The sequence below is a fragment of the Prionailurus viverrinus genome, chromosome D3 (genome assembly GCF_022837055.1).
Source record: "Prionailurus viverrinus isolate Anna chromosome D3, UM_Priviv_1.0, whole genome shotgun sequence".
In the NCBI taxonomy this organism is placed as follows: Eukaryota; Metazoa; Chordata; class Mammalia; order Carnivora; family Felidae; genus Prionailurus; species Prionailurus viverrinus.
Window position 1 is genome coordinate 29,620,572 of NC_062572.1, and position 13,595 is coordinate 29,634,166.

At 42.7% G+C, this 13,595-nt stretch overlaps 1 protein-coding gene across 5 annotated transcripts in view; it reads left to right on the forward strand.

The window, feature by feature from the left end:
- LOC125149073 (protein HIRA) overlaps positions 1–13,595 on the forward strand; it is a 93,488-nt gene that overhangs the window by 58,493 nt on the left and 21,400 nt on the right. For all 5 annotated transcript variants that reach the window (XM_047827663.1, XM_047827664.1, XM_047827666.1 and 2 more), the window contains 5 exons: positions 9,458–9,662; positions 10,063–10,167; positions 11,394–11,542; positions 12,732–12,893; positions 13,483–13,541. In XM_047827663.1, coding sequence (XP_047683619.1) covers positions 9,458–9,662; positions 10,063–10,167; positions 11,394–11,542; positions 12,732–12,893; positions 13,483–13,541 — 680 coding nt within the window. The remainder of the gene's footprint in view (positions 1–9,457; positions 9,663–10,062; positions 10,168–11,393; positions 11,543–12,731; positions 12,894–13,482; positions 13,542–13,595) is intronic.

The window sequence follows — 13,595 nt, forward strand, 5'->3', positions numbered from 1 at the left end:
GTACACTGCTGTCGGGTATATAGAATGGTAGACACTTTGGAAAACAGTGTGGCAGTTCCTTAAAAAATTAAACATAGGCATAACACTTGACAGTCCTCAGTAAATACCCAAGAAAAATGAAAACCTGCCTACGCAAATAACATTTATTTGAACGTTAATATGAATGTTCAAATAGCCATTTGACAAAGGAACTTTTTTTAAATGTTTTGAGAGAGAGAGAGAGCATGAGTGGAAGAGGGACAGAGAGAGCAGGAGACAGAATCTGAAGCAAGCTCCAGGCTCCTAGCTGTCAGCACAGAGCCTGATGCGGGACTCGTACTCATGAACCATGAGATCATGAGCTGAGCTGAAGTCAGATGTTTAACCAACCAAGCCACCCAGGGGCCCCGACACAAGAATTTCAGTCTTCAGTAAATATCCAAGAAAAATGAAAACATGCCTATGCAAATAACGTTTATTGAATGTCTTTATGCATGTTCCTATCAGCATTATACACAGTAGCCAAAAACTTTAAACCAACCAAATGTTCATTAACGGAAGCAAGGTGTGGTTATCCATATAATGAAGTACTATTCAGTCATAAAAAAGGAGTCAAGTACCAATACATTATACAGCATGGATGAACCTTGAAAACATGTGAAGTGAAAGAAACCAATGCTGGATGTCACATATTCTGTGATTCCATTTATAGGAAATGTCCAGAATGGGGACATCTCTGGAAATGGAAATAGATTAGATCATCCCATCAGGGGAGATCTATGAAAACAGAAAATGGACTAGAATGGGAGAATTGGGGGGTGGTAACAGATACAGAGTTTATTTTTGAGATGATGAAAATACTCTGAAATTGCTATTGCGACTGTTGCACAACTTTGTGAAGATACCAAGAACTGTTGAATGGTATATTTTAAGTTCATCAATTGTGTGGTATGTGGGTTACATCTCAGTAAAGCTATTCACCCAAAATAAACACATTACACACATACATATACACAGATTAAAATGGAGAAGTGCAAGAAAATGCATGAGACACTTTCTATGTCAGCAGCACCTAGGACTTGGAAGTGGCTTTTTTTTCATAGGCTTTTGTTTTGAAACTTTAAAACCTTGAGCAACATGGAAAAATAGTCCATTGAACATCTTTGTACCCTTCACCTAGATTCACCAGGTTTTGTCATGTTTGTCAGTTTTGATTTTACTTTTACTCTACAACACATATGATAAACACATGACACTTCTTCCTATGAGAGGCACTTCCTAAACAAGGATGCTGTCCTACATAATCACATTCCATTATCACACTCCACTGGGTATTTAGTCCTATACTTTAAAGCTTTTTAACAATTTTTTGTGAAGTACTGTCCATTGTTTAGAGTTCACTCTTTGTGTTGTATAGTTGTATGTGTTTTGACAAATGCATAATGTCATGTATCCAGCATTATAATCATGCACACTAATTTCCTCTCCCTAAATATCCCTTGTACTGTAGCTATTCATTGATCCCTTCCTCCTCCCTGAACACCTGACAATCACTGGCCTTTTTACTGTCTCCATAGTTTTGCCTTTTCTAGAACGTCATATAATTGGAATCATACTGTATGTAGCCTTTTCTAATGGGCATCTTTCACTTAGCGATATCTATTTAATGTTCTTACATGCATTTTCATGGTTTGATAGCTCATTTCTTTTTTTTTTACCAAATAATATTCCATTTTATGGATGTACCACAGTTTGTATATATCACAGTTTATCCATTCCCCCATTGAAGGACATCTTGGTAGTTTCCATTTTGGGGAGTTATGTATAAACAATATATAAGGCTGCTATGAACATTCATGTAGAGGTTTTTGTGTGAATAAATGTTTTCAACTCGGGCAAATACCTAGGAGTGCCATTGCTGGGCCATGCCATAAGACTAACTAGGTTTAGCTTTAAAGAAACTCCCAGGCTATATTTCACAATGACTGCATTCCCACCAACAGTGATTGAGTTCTTTTGATCACATCCTTGCTCAGCATTTGTTATTAGTTTTTTAGGTTTTAACCATTTTAATAATCATTGAGTGATCTCTTATTTTTTTCATTTTCAATTCCCTGATTTTCACTTCTAATGTTGACCATCTTTTCATATGCTTATTAGCCATCTGGATCTTCTTTGGTGAGGTGCCCCTTTAGATCTTTTGTTTATTTTTTAAATTGGGTTGCTTGTTTTCTTACTGTTCTACAAATTCTTTGTATATTTTAGATACAAGTCCTTACTCAGATAATGTGATTTGTAAATATTTTTTCCCAGTCTGTGGCTTATCCTTTCATTCTTTTAACAATGTCTTTCTCAGAGCATAATTTTCTAATGTTAAAGAAGTCCAACCTGGGGCGCCTGGGTGGCGCAGTCGGTTAGGCGTCCGACTTCAGCCAGGTCACGATCTCGCGGTCCGTGAGTTCGAGCCCCGCGTCAGGCTCTGGGCTGATGGCTCAGAGCCTGGAGCCTGTTTCCGATTCTGTGTCTCCCTCTCTCTCTGCCCCTCCCCCGTTCATGCTCTGTCTCTCTCTGTCCCAAAAATAAATAAACGTTGAAAAAAAAATTTAAAAAAAAAAAAAAAAAAAAAAAAAGAAGTCCAACCTAACCAAATTTTTTCTGTCATGGATCATGCTTTCAGTATCGTATCAAAAACTCATTGCCACTGTAGTCAATAGTGTTGTAGTAATTTGTGTGGTGACAGATGGTAACTACACTTACCCTGGTGAGCTCTTTGTAATGTAAAACCAAGCTCATCTAGACTTCCTACTGTGTTTTTTTCTAAGTTCTCATTTTATAGTTTTGCATTTTCCACATAGATCTATGATCCATTTTGAATTAATGTTTGTGGAAGATGTAAGGTGTGTGTCTAGATTCAGTTTTTGCATGTGATTGTCCAGTTGTTCCAGCATTATTTGTTGAAAAGACTATCTTTTCTATGCCTTTGCCTTAATCAAAGATGAGTTGACTATATTTGTATGGATCTATTTCTAGGTCTTTTGCCTTTCCATATAAACTTTAGAACCAGTTTGTCGGGGCGCCTGGGTGGCGCAGTCGGTTAAGCGTCCAACTTCAGCCAGGTCACGATCTCGCGGTCCGTGAGTTCGAGCCCCGCGTCAGGCTCTGGGCTGATGGCTCAGAGCCTGGAGCCTGTTTCCGATTCTGTGTCTCCCTCTCTCTCTGCCCCTCCCCCGTTCATGCTCTGTCTCTCTCTGTCCCAAAAATAAATAAATGTTGAAAAAAAAATTTTTTTTTTAAAAGAACCAGTTTGTCAATACATACAAAATAATTTCCTGGGATTTTTTTTTTTTTTTTTTTTTTTAATTTTTTTTTTCAACGTTTATTTTTGGGACAGAGAGAGACCGAGCACGAACGGGGGAGGGGCAGAGAGAGAGGGAGACACAGAATCGGAAACAGGCTCCAGGCTCTGAGCCATCAGCCCAGAGCCTGACGTGGGGCTCGAACTCCCGGACCGCGAGATCGTGACCTGGCTGAAGTCGGACGCTCAACCGACTGCGCCACCCAGGCGCCCCTCCTGGGATTTTTATTAGGATTCCATTTAATCTCCAGATCAAGTTATGAACAATTGACATCTTAACAATATTGAGTCCTTTGTCCATGAACATAGAATATCTCCATTTTTTAGTTCTTTGATTTCTTTCATCAGTTTTATAGTTTTCCTCATTTAGAATTTAGATATATTTTGTTAGATTTATATCTAATTACTTCATTTTTGATGCTAATGTAAATAGTATTGTAATTACAATTTCAAATACCAGTTGTTCATTACTGCCATGGACTTTTGTATGTTAACTTTGTATCCTGAAGCCTTGCTATAATTGCTTATTCTGTTTTTGTTGTTTTTGATTCTTGGAGATTTTCTACAAAGACAATTATGTCATCTGCAAATAAAGACAGCTTTATTTCTCCTTCCCAATCTGTATGCCTTTTATTTCTCTGTCTTACCTTACTGCATTAGCTAGGACTTTTACTACAATATTAGAACTAATGAGAGGGGACATCCTTACTGCCTTCTCAGTCTTATGAGAAAGTATCTAGTGTCTCACCATCAAGTATGATGTTAGCTGTAAGTTTTTTTGTGGATATTCTTTATCAGATTGAGGAAGTCCTCTAATCCTGGTTTGCTAAGAATTTGGTTGGGTTTGTTTTTTTGTTGTTGTTGGGTTTTTTTTGTTTTTTTTTTTAATGTTTATTTTTGAGAGAGAAAGAGAGAGCACGAGTTGGGGAGAGACAGAGAGAAACAGAGACACAGAATCCAAAGTAGGCTCCAGGCTCTGAGCTGTCAGCACAGAGCCCAACATAGGGCTCAAACCCATGAACTGTAAGATCATGATCTAAGCCAAAGTAACCAACTGAGCCACCCAGGCGCCCCTAAGAGGTTTTTTTTGTCATGACTGGATGTTAGGTTTTGTCAAATGCCTTTTCTGCATCTATTGATATGATCATAAGATTTTTCTTCAGCTTTGTTGGGCATGATGGATTACATTAATCACTTTGGAAGTCAGCTATGCTCACCACTATACCACCAATGCTACATTAATCACTTTGAATGTTAAGCTAGTATGCATTTCTACAGTAAATTCCATTTGGTCGTTGTATGTAATTCTTATACATTGTTGGATTCAATATGCCAATATTTTGTTGAAGATTTTTACATCTATGTTCATGAGCGATACTGGCCTATAGTGTTGTTTTTTTCTTGTAATATCAGTATCTGATTTTTTATTTGGGTAATATTTGCCTCATGAGTGTTAGGATCTACCTCCTCTTCTTCTCTTCTCTAGAATATATTGTAGAGAATTGGTATAATTTTTTCCTTAAATATTTGGTAGAATTCACCAATAAGACTGTGTGGACCTGGTACTTTTTTTTCTTGGAAAGTTACTAATTGTTGATTCAATTTCTTTAATAGGCCTATTCAGATGAGTTCTTTTTCCTTGTGTGAGTTTTAGTGGATTTTTTTTTTTTTTTCAAGAAACTGGCCCATTTCATCCAAGTTATCCAATCTGTGGGTATATTCATAATATTCCTTTATGTTCCTTTTATTGTCCAGGGGATCAGTAGTGAAGGCCCCTTTGCATTTCTGACATTAGTGATTTGTGTCTTTTCCCTTTTTTTCTTAGCCTAGCTACAAGTTTATTAATTTTATTGCTCTTTTCAAAGAATCAGTTATTTATTTCATTGATTTTCCTGTTGTTTTCCTGTCTTTAATTTCATGGGTTTCTCTTCTAGTTTTTATTATTTATTTTTTCTATTTGCTTTATATTATCTTGCTTATTATTGCCTTAATATATTATTATATTGCTACTTATTATTTATTTGCTTCTGCTTGTTCATCTTTTTCTAGTTCCTAAAGGTAAAGTTTAGATTTTTTATATCAGGTCTTTCTTCTTTTCTAAAATATGCATTCTCTGCTACAAATTTCCTTCTAAGCACTGCTTTGACTGTGTTCCACAAATTTTGATAAATTGCACTTTTTCATTTAATTAAATGTTTTTACATTTCTCTCAAGACTTTGACCCATATATTGTTTAGAAGTCTGTGGTTTAATCTCTGGGGATTTTCTGGTAGCTTTCTGTTATTATTGTCTAGGTTAATTCTGTTGTGGACCTGAAGCATACTTCGTATGATTTTTATTCTTTTAAATTTGTTGAGGCCCTTGGGTGGCTTAGTCAGTTGAGCAACTGACTTCGGCTCAGGTCATGATCTCACAGTTTGTGAGTTCAAGCCCCCCATCAGGCTGTGTGCTGGCAGCTCAGAGCCTGGAGCCTGCTTTCAGATTCTGTGTCTCCCTCTCTCTCTGCCCCTCCTCTGCTCACGCTCTCTCTCTGTCTCTCAAAAATAAATACGTGTTAAAAAAAATTATTTTCTAAGTATGTTTTATGAACCAGAATGTGGTCTACCTTACTGAATATTCTTTGTCATCTGGAGAAGAATGTGTATATTATTGTTGAATGAAGTATTTTATAAATATCAGCTAAATTCAAATGATAGTACTTTTCATTTAATTATTTCCTTATTGATTTTCTGTCTCCTGGATCTTTGAATTACTAATAGAGGTAGAGTGAAATCTCCACTTGTAATTGTAGATTTGTCTACTTCTTGCAGTTCTATCAGTTTTTGCCACATGTATTTTGACACTCTCTTGTTAGGCATGTATACATTTAGGTCCCTTTTATCATTATGTAATGCTCCTCTTTATCCTTAATAATTTTCCTTAGTCTGGTGTCTACTTTGTCTGAAATTAATATAGCTACTCCAGTTTTATTTTAAGTAGAGTTAGAATGGCATACAGGTATATGTTGGAGATGTTGCAGGTTCCAGACCACCACAATAAAGCAAATATTGTAGTGAAGCAAGCTAAATGAATATTTTGGTTTCCTAGTACATGTAAAAGTTGTTTATACTCTATGGTAGTCTAGTAAGTGTTCAATAATAGCATTATATCTAAGAAAGCAATGTACATACCTTAAGGGAAAAAATACTTCATTGCTAAAAAATGCTAACCATCATCTCGGCTTTCAGCAAGTCATAATCTTTTTGCTGGGGGAGGGTCTGCCTCAGTGTTAATGGCTACTGACTGATCAAGGTGGTGATTGCTGAAGGCTGAGGTGGCTGTGGAAATTTCTTTAAATAAGACAATGAAATTTGCTACATCGATTGACTCTTATGAACAATCTCTACCTCTTATGAACAATCTCTCTAGCATATGATGCTATTTGATAGCATTTTACACGCAGCAGAACTTCTATCAAAATTGGAGTCCATCTTCTCAAAGCCTGCTACTGTTTGATCAACTGAGTTTATGTCATATTCTAAATCCTTTGTTGTCATTTCAACAGTCTTCACAGCATCTTCAGTTCTAGATTCCATCTCAAGAAACCACTTTCTCAGGGCGCCTGGGTGGCTCAGTCAGTTGAGCATTTGACATCGGCCCAGGTCATGATCTCGTGCCTCATGAGTTTGAGCCCCACATCAGGCTTGCTGCTGTCAGCACAGAACTCACTTCAGATCCTCTCTCCCCTTCTATCTGTCCTTCCCCCACTTGGGCTCTCTTTGTCTCTCTCAAAAATAAACAAACATAAAAAAAATCACTTTCTCTGCTAAACCATGAGAAGTAACTGCTCATTCATTCAGGCTTGATCCTGAGATAGTTGCAACTCAGTCACATCTTCAGGCTCCACTTCTCATTCTAGATATCTTGCCATTTCAACCACATCTGCAGTTACTTCTTCCAATAAAGTCTTGAACCCCTGAAAGTTATCCATGAGAGTTGGAATTTACTTATTCCAAACTCCTGTTTATGTTGCTATTTTGACCTCTTCCCATGAATCTTGAATGTTCTTAATGGCATCTAGATGATGAAGGTTTTCCATTTACCTTGTCCATATCCATCACAGGAATCACTGTCTGTGGCAGTTATAGCCTTAGAAAATGTATTTCCTTAATAATTAAGACTTGAAAGTCAAAACTACCTTTTGATCTATGGCCTGCAGAACAGATGTGCTAGCAAGCATGAAAACAACATTAATTTCATATATCTCTATCAGAGTTCCTGGGTGACTAGGTGTATTGTCAGTGAGCCAGTAATATTTTTAAAGGAATCTTTCTATCTGAGCAGTAGGTCACAACAGTAAGCTTAAAATATGTAGTAAGCCATGTTGTAAACAGATATGCTCTCTCTAGACTTTGTTCTGTTTATAGGATATAGGCAGAGTAGATGTAGCATAATTCTTAAGGCCCTAGGATTTTTTGAATGGTAAGTGAAGATTGACTTCTACTTAAAGTCACCAGCTGCATTGGCCCCTAACAATAGAGTCAGCCTGTCCTTTGAAGCCAGGCATTGGCTTCTCCTGTCTAGCTATGGAAGTCCTAGATAGGGATGCCTGAGTGGCTCAGTGGGTTGGATGTTCGTCTCTTGATTTTGGCTCAGGTCATGATCTCATGGTTTGTGGGAGGATTGAGCCCTGCATCAGGCTGAAAGCACAGAGCCAGCTTGGGAGTCTCTCCCTTCTCTTCTCTTCTCTTCTCTTCTCTTCTCTTCTCTCTCTCTCTCTCTCTCTCTCTCTCTCTCTCTCTCTCTCTGTATCCATCTCTGTCTCACCCTCTCTCTCAAGATAAATAAAAAAAAAATTTTTTTAAGTCCTAGAGGTGGTTGGGTGGCTCAGTTAAGCATCCAACTCTTGATTTCAGCTCAGATTGTTATCTCACAGTTTGTGAGTTCAAGTCCCATGTCCAGCTGTGTGCTGATAGTGTAGAGCCTTCTTGGGGTTCTCTCTCTCTCCCTCTCTCTCTGCCCCTCCCCTGCTCGTGCTCTCTCTCTCCCTCTCTCAAAATAAATAAGCTTTAAAAAAGTATAAAAGTCCTAGATAGCATCTACTTTCAATACGAGGCTGTTTCATGTATATTGAAAATCTGTTGTTTGATGCAGCCGCCTTTGCTAATTATCTTAGCTAGATCTTCTGGATAACTATCTGCAGATTCTACATTAGCACTTGAAGCTCTGCCTTGCCTTTTTAGTTATGGAACTAGCTCCTTTCCTTAAATTCATGAACTAACCTCTGTTAGTTTCAAATTAGTTATTCTACCCTTATTATACCTGAGCCCTGTCTAATTGGTGGTGAGATTTGGGGGAGGAGACACATTCTCTTATCTTGTGATTAAATCTTTTGTTTTTTGCACCAGAGACCCTGGGCTATGACCTTCAGATGAGTTCCTTAGCCTGTGTGTGTGTGTGTGTGTGTGTGTGTGTGTGTGTGTGTGTGTGTAAGGCTACTCTGTAGTTGGTTAATTGCCCTGCCCACAAGTTATATAGGACTCTAGTAAAGTAGTTCCTCTTAAAGGTAGGCTTTTGTTAAGGAGAAGGGAACTCTGGGTGTGTTTCAACTGGTTTTCTTCCCCCTCTGCCAGCCCAAAGCACACAGGGGATTTTTCCATCGCTGATCTTCACCCATGAGAGCCTGTTGGAGCTCCTGGAAGTAAAGTTAACATAAGTGTGGGTACCCTTCTGCCACTGGACCCCCCAAGACTTTTAACTCACAAGCCAGCCCACACTCAACCTCTAGCAGTGTACCAGTTATTTTAAGTCTTCCTACCAGTTAGGGCTCCAGGGGCTTTGGCTGCAGGTGAGCTATAGCTTTATGTCTTCACCTGGTGTCTCCAGTTTTCAGGGTGGCAGTTTGCCTTGTGACCTTACTTCTCTGATGAATCTAAGAAGAGTTGTTGATTTTCAGTTTTTCAGCTTTCCTCTTACTTTGAAGATGAGAGAGACAACTTCCAACCCCTTTGCATGTTGGAGCAGAAACCAGAAGTCCTTTCTTACAATTTTTATTTATTAACTTTTGGCGATGAGTATGGATTTTATTCAGCATTATAAATGTAATAGACACATGGAGAAAGCCATGGATGTCTGTTTGCGCAGGTTGAAAGAGCAGAACCTTGTGAAAGACCTGAGGCCCCGGGACCTCCTGGAGAGCAGCAGTGACAGCGACGAAAAAGTCCCTGTGGCCAAGCCCTCCTCGCTGTCCAAGCGAAAACTGGAGCTTGAGGTGGAAACAGTGGAGAAGAAGAAGAAAGGGCGACCTCGGAAGGAGTCTCGGCTCATGCCTGTGTCTCTGTCTGTCCAGGTGAGGCCATCGGGCCCATGCTGCCTCCCCCAGCCTATCTCATAACCTCAGTGCTGGAGTCCCCATGTGCCCAAGTGGGATAAGAGAGGCTGTGCATGCCACAGTGTGCCTTATCAGTTGGGAATAGTTGGCGAGACATGCGTAACCCCAGAGGTAGTATGGAGGCCATGCTGCCCCACACCTGGCGCTCAACCCACTCAGAGTCCTTGAGCAGTGCCCTGAGGTCAGCTATTCATCTGGAAAGTGAGGGTCTTTAGAGCATTCATCTGTGCTTTCACCCTCACAGAGTGGGTGGAAATGCCTGGGGAACCAGCCCAGTGTCACCTGTGGGTGACTCACCTTTACCTGACATTGCCCTACAGTGCTGGGGTAGGGCTCAGGGACATTTCTGCTCTTGCAGTCCCCAGCTGCCCTGACCGCAGAGAAGGACACCGTGTGTTTGTCTGTACCAGCACCTGCACTGAAGCTGCCCATGCCAGGCCCCCAGAGAGCATTTACCCTCCAGGTGAGTAGGTTTCCTGTCTCCCCCAACAAGTGTGCACATTCTCTCCACTCTCCCCCTGTGTAAACCCTCAATTGTCACTGACTTAGCGCTGCGTTCCAGGGGCTCTCCATCTCTTTCTGGGGGAAGTTGTAGCTGATCAGGGCCCATTACTAGCCTCTTCCCCAAGGGCCCCCTTGCTGCCTGCCCACACACATGCACATTTCTCTTCTCTGTGCTTCGCTCTTCCAGTCCTGCTGCCATCTTCTGGATGGCCAGCTCCTTCAAGACTTGTCTCAGTTGTTCCTTTTGGTAGCCTCAGACTTGATATAGTTGGACTGCATCATAATGGCCTGTCTCCCAACCAGCTCACTGGCCCTGTCCTCTTCCCAGGACCCAGCAGAGTCATCATCCGAGCTGTTTGAGCTCTTGGAGTAGAAGCTTATGACCATGTGCTTGTTCAAAGCACAGCTCTAGAGCAAAGAATCCTTTATACCCAGAGCTCTTCCATTCACTCAGTCTAGCACCTGACCTTGGATGTGCCATAGGTTTATGCCTCTTGTTCCTCAGCTCAGATGCACATCCTTGGGAAACCTTCTAGGGCCCCGCATACAGGTCACTTTCTACTGAGCATACACTGCCCCACCCAAGCTGGTCCTCATGGGATACCAGAGGTGTCAGCCCTTCCCACCACAAGGCTTTCTGGGCCTAAAGGTAGGGACCTACGTGGTTTGTTCTTGTTGTTGATGTACTCGGAGACAGGGCACACAAACCCTTTTCCAAACTCTAGCTGCCCCACCCCATAACCCAGGGGCTTTAACACTGAGTGCCGCTTAGGGCTGTTCTTGGTTTCTGGGGATCTATGAAGGGACCCGTCTCCCAGCAGCATCCAGCCCTCTGCCCCACCTCACCCACTTGTTTGGCCATATGAGTGCAGACTGTTCAGCTGTTCTCCCTTGGTTTTCCATATGGGCTATCCGTCCATCAGCTCCCTAGGCATGAGAGATGAGGCTGAGCCAGCTCCCAGCCCTCTCCCTTCTCTGGGGGCCACACATCTGGACCTCCGTCCTACTTGTCCCACCCCATTACTACATATGCCACCACCGTCCTGTTGGCTAGCCAGCTCTGTCTACTTCTCTGTGTCTTTTTCCTGCTGCGGGGTCTCTGAACATCTCATCTGTCACATGACCCAAGTCTCAGTGGGCCCACCATCACCTGAAAAGACATTTTGTTTGTTTTCTTCCATCCAGGTGAGCTCCGATCCCTCCATGTACATTGAAGTGGAGAATGAAGTGACTGCTGTGGGGGGCGTGAAGCTAAGTCGTTTGAAGTGTAACCGGGAAGGGAAGGAGTGGGAGACGGTGCTCACCAGCCGGATCCTCACTGCTGCTGGCAGTTGGTAAGGGTGAGGGTCTTCGCCCAGCCCAGCCTTTAATGTCAACCAAGCACCACGTGCTATGCTGTGTGGCACGGTTACTGTCTGAGGCATGGTGCATTGCGCTACGTGCTAGCTCTCACAGAGGCCTGTACCATGCCTTGCCCTGGGCTTAGGACGTGTATCTGTCATCTCAGTCCCCACAAGACCTAATAAAGCCGGCATCATTATCACCATGTTACAGGTGGGGAAACTGTCTTAGAGGGTCACCCAAGGCAGGATTTCAACCCAAATGTTATGATTCCCTTATCTGGTCAGGTTCCAGGCTGAGCTCTGCCTGGCTGTCTCTGACGTGGAATGGTTCCTTCTCTGGACCCCAGATTTTCATCCAGGGAGAACAGGATGGATTTTTGATTGTCCTGTGAGTCCCCAGCCCAGCCCTGTCCATATTCTGTATGAGGGGAGAGCTTAATTCAGTGGTTAGTCATCCAGTGTCTTCCCGTGGGCTTCCAGGACACAATCCCCTGGAGCTGTTTTTACATGTGCTTGATCTGAAAAGAGGACCAGTGTTTTCCTCAGGTGTCTGTTGAAGTATAGGATCTGCCGTCAGGACCATGTATTTGGTACTATTATAAGGATTTTACAAAGATAATTGGCTTAGATACAGTCATTTTAACTAGATCCTTAATTAGTTATCATGAGACTGCATGTAAAATGCTTTCATAGTGCCTACAAGTACTCGGCCTTCCATCTTAGGTCACGGTTCCCATGGGCTCTGAGCGGGTGCATAATGTTGCACCTAGAAGGAACCATCATTCTGTACCTCCTTTTCATTCTCTGCCAAGATGAGTAGACTGAGCTTCTCAATCCCAGGCACCCATGAATGACTAAGAGGCCTGTGTGGTAGATATTGCTGTGGGCTCCCCCTGGATCAATATTAGTCTGAGCTCAGAAAAGCTCAAGTAGCCGCTGAAGGGAAAGAGAACACATTCTCTTTAATCAGGTCTCATTTAGGCTAAGCTCCCATGAGCCCTGCTACCCTGATCCTTGTGGCAAGCCCTTGCTCCACCTCTCCCTCTGCTGCTTCTGCTCAAAGGAAGGTCACAGCAAGTATAGGTGGGCACAGAAAGAGGAAACGTTCTGCATTTCAAGGCTGCTGCCTCTGCCACAGCTCCCTGTCATCATGACACCTGTCCCTTCTCTACCTTTTCAGTGACGTGGTATGTGTCGCCTGTGAAAAGAGGATGCTGTCAGTGTTCTCCGCCTGTGGTCGCCGTCTCCTCCCTCCCATCCTCCTGCCGTCCCCAATCTCCACTTTGCACTGCACGGGTTCCTACGTCATGGCACTCACGGCTGCAGCCACATTATCTGTCTGGTGAGAGGCAGGCCCAGGGTGGGATGGGCTCCAAGCAGGATAGGGCTGTGCAGATCCCCTCTCACTGCAGGGACAAAGAAGGAAGCAAAGGAGGCCACTCAGAACAGTCCTTGGACACTGTAGGTCTGGGGGTCTTAACGCCTGAGGGGCCCTAAGCAGTCATACACTGCTTGTGATAGCCATCCCTTGTTGGGGGAGGGAGGATGTGCAAGGACGTGGGGCAGGCTGCCTACCCCTGCCACCATCCTTAAAGGAGCAAACCTCATGACAAATCATATGCCTGATTGCATGTGCCAGGGTCCAGAAATGGGATCTCAGCTGCCAGAGCCTGGCCACGCTTCTCCCAGAGTTGGCATGGTGTTGGTGGCAGACCCCACAGCTCTGTTGCCTAAGCCCTCATCTGTAGACTTGTACAGAGGTAATGTAGTGACACATGGGGAGTGGAAGCCACTTGTGGCACAGAGCCCCTGTCTGGGGAAGCAAGGGCTGGCTCTATACCAGGAACCGTAGAGTGGGGTCTTACCACCAAGGCACACTCTGATGTATTTACTCCAACTGGAGAGTAAGCTGTTCCCTGTCTGTCTCCTAGGGATGTTCACAGACAGGTAGTTGTGGTGAAAGAAGAATCGCTACACTCCATCTTGGCAGGTAACTTCAGCGGTGGACCACCCCTTGTTCCCAGGGGGTGGGGAGGGGGTGGGG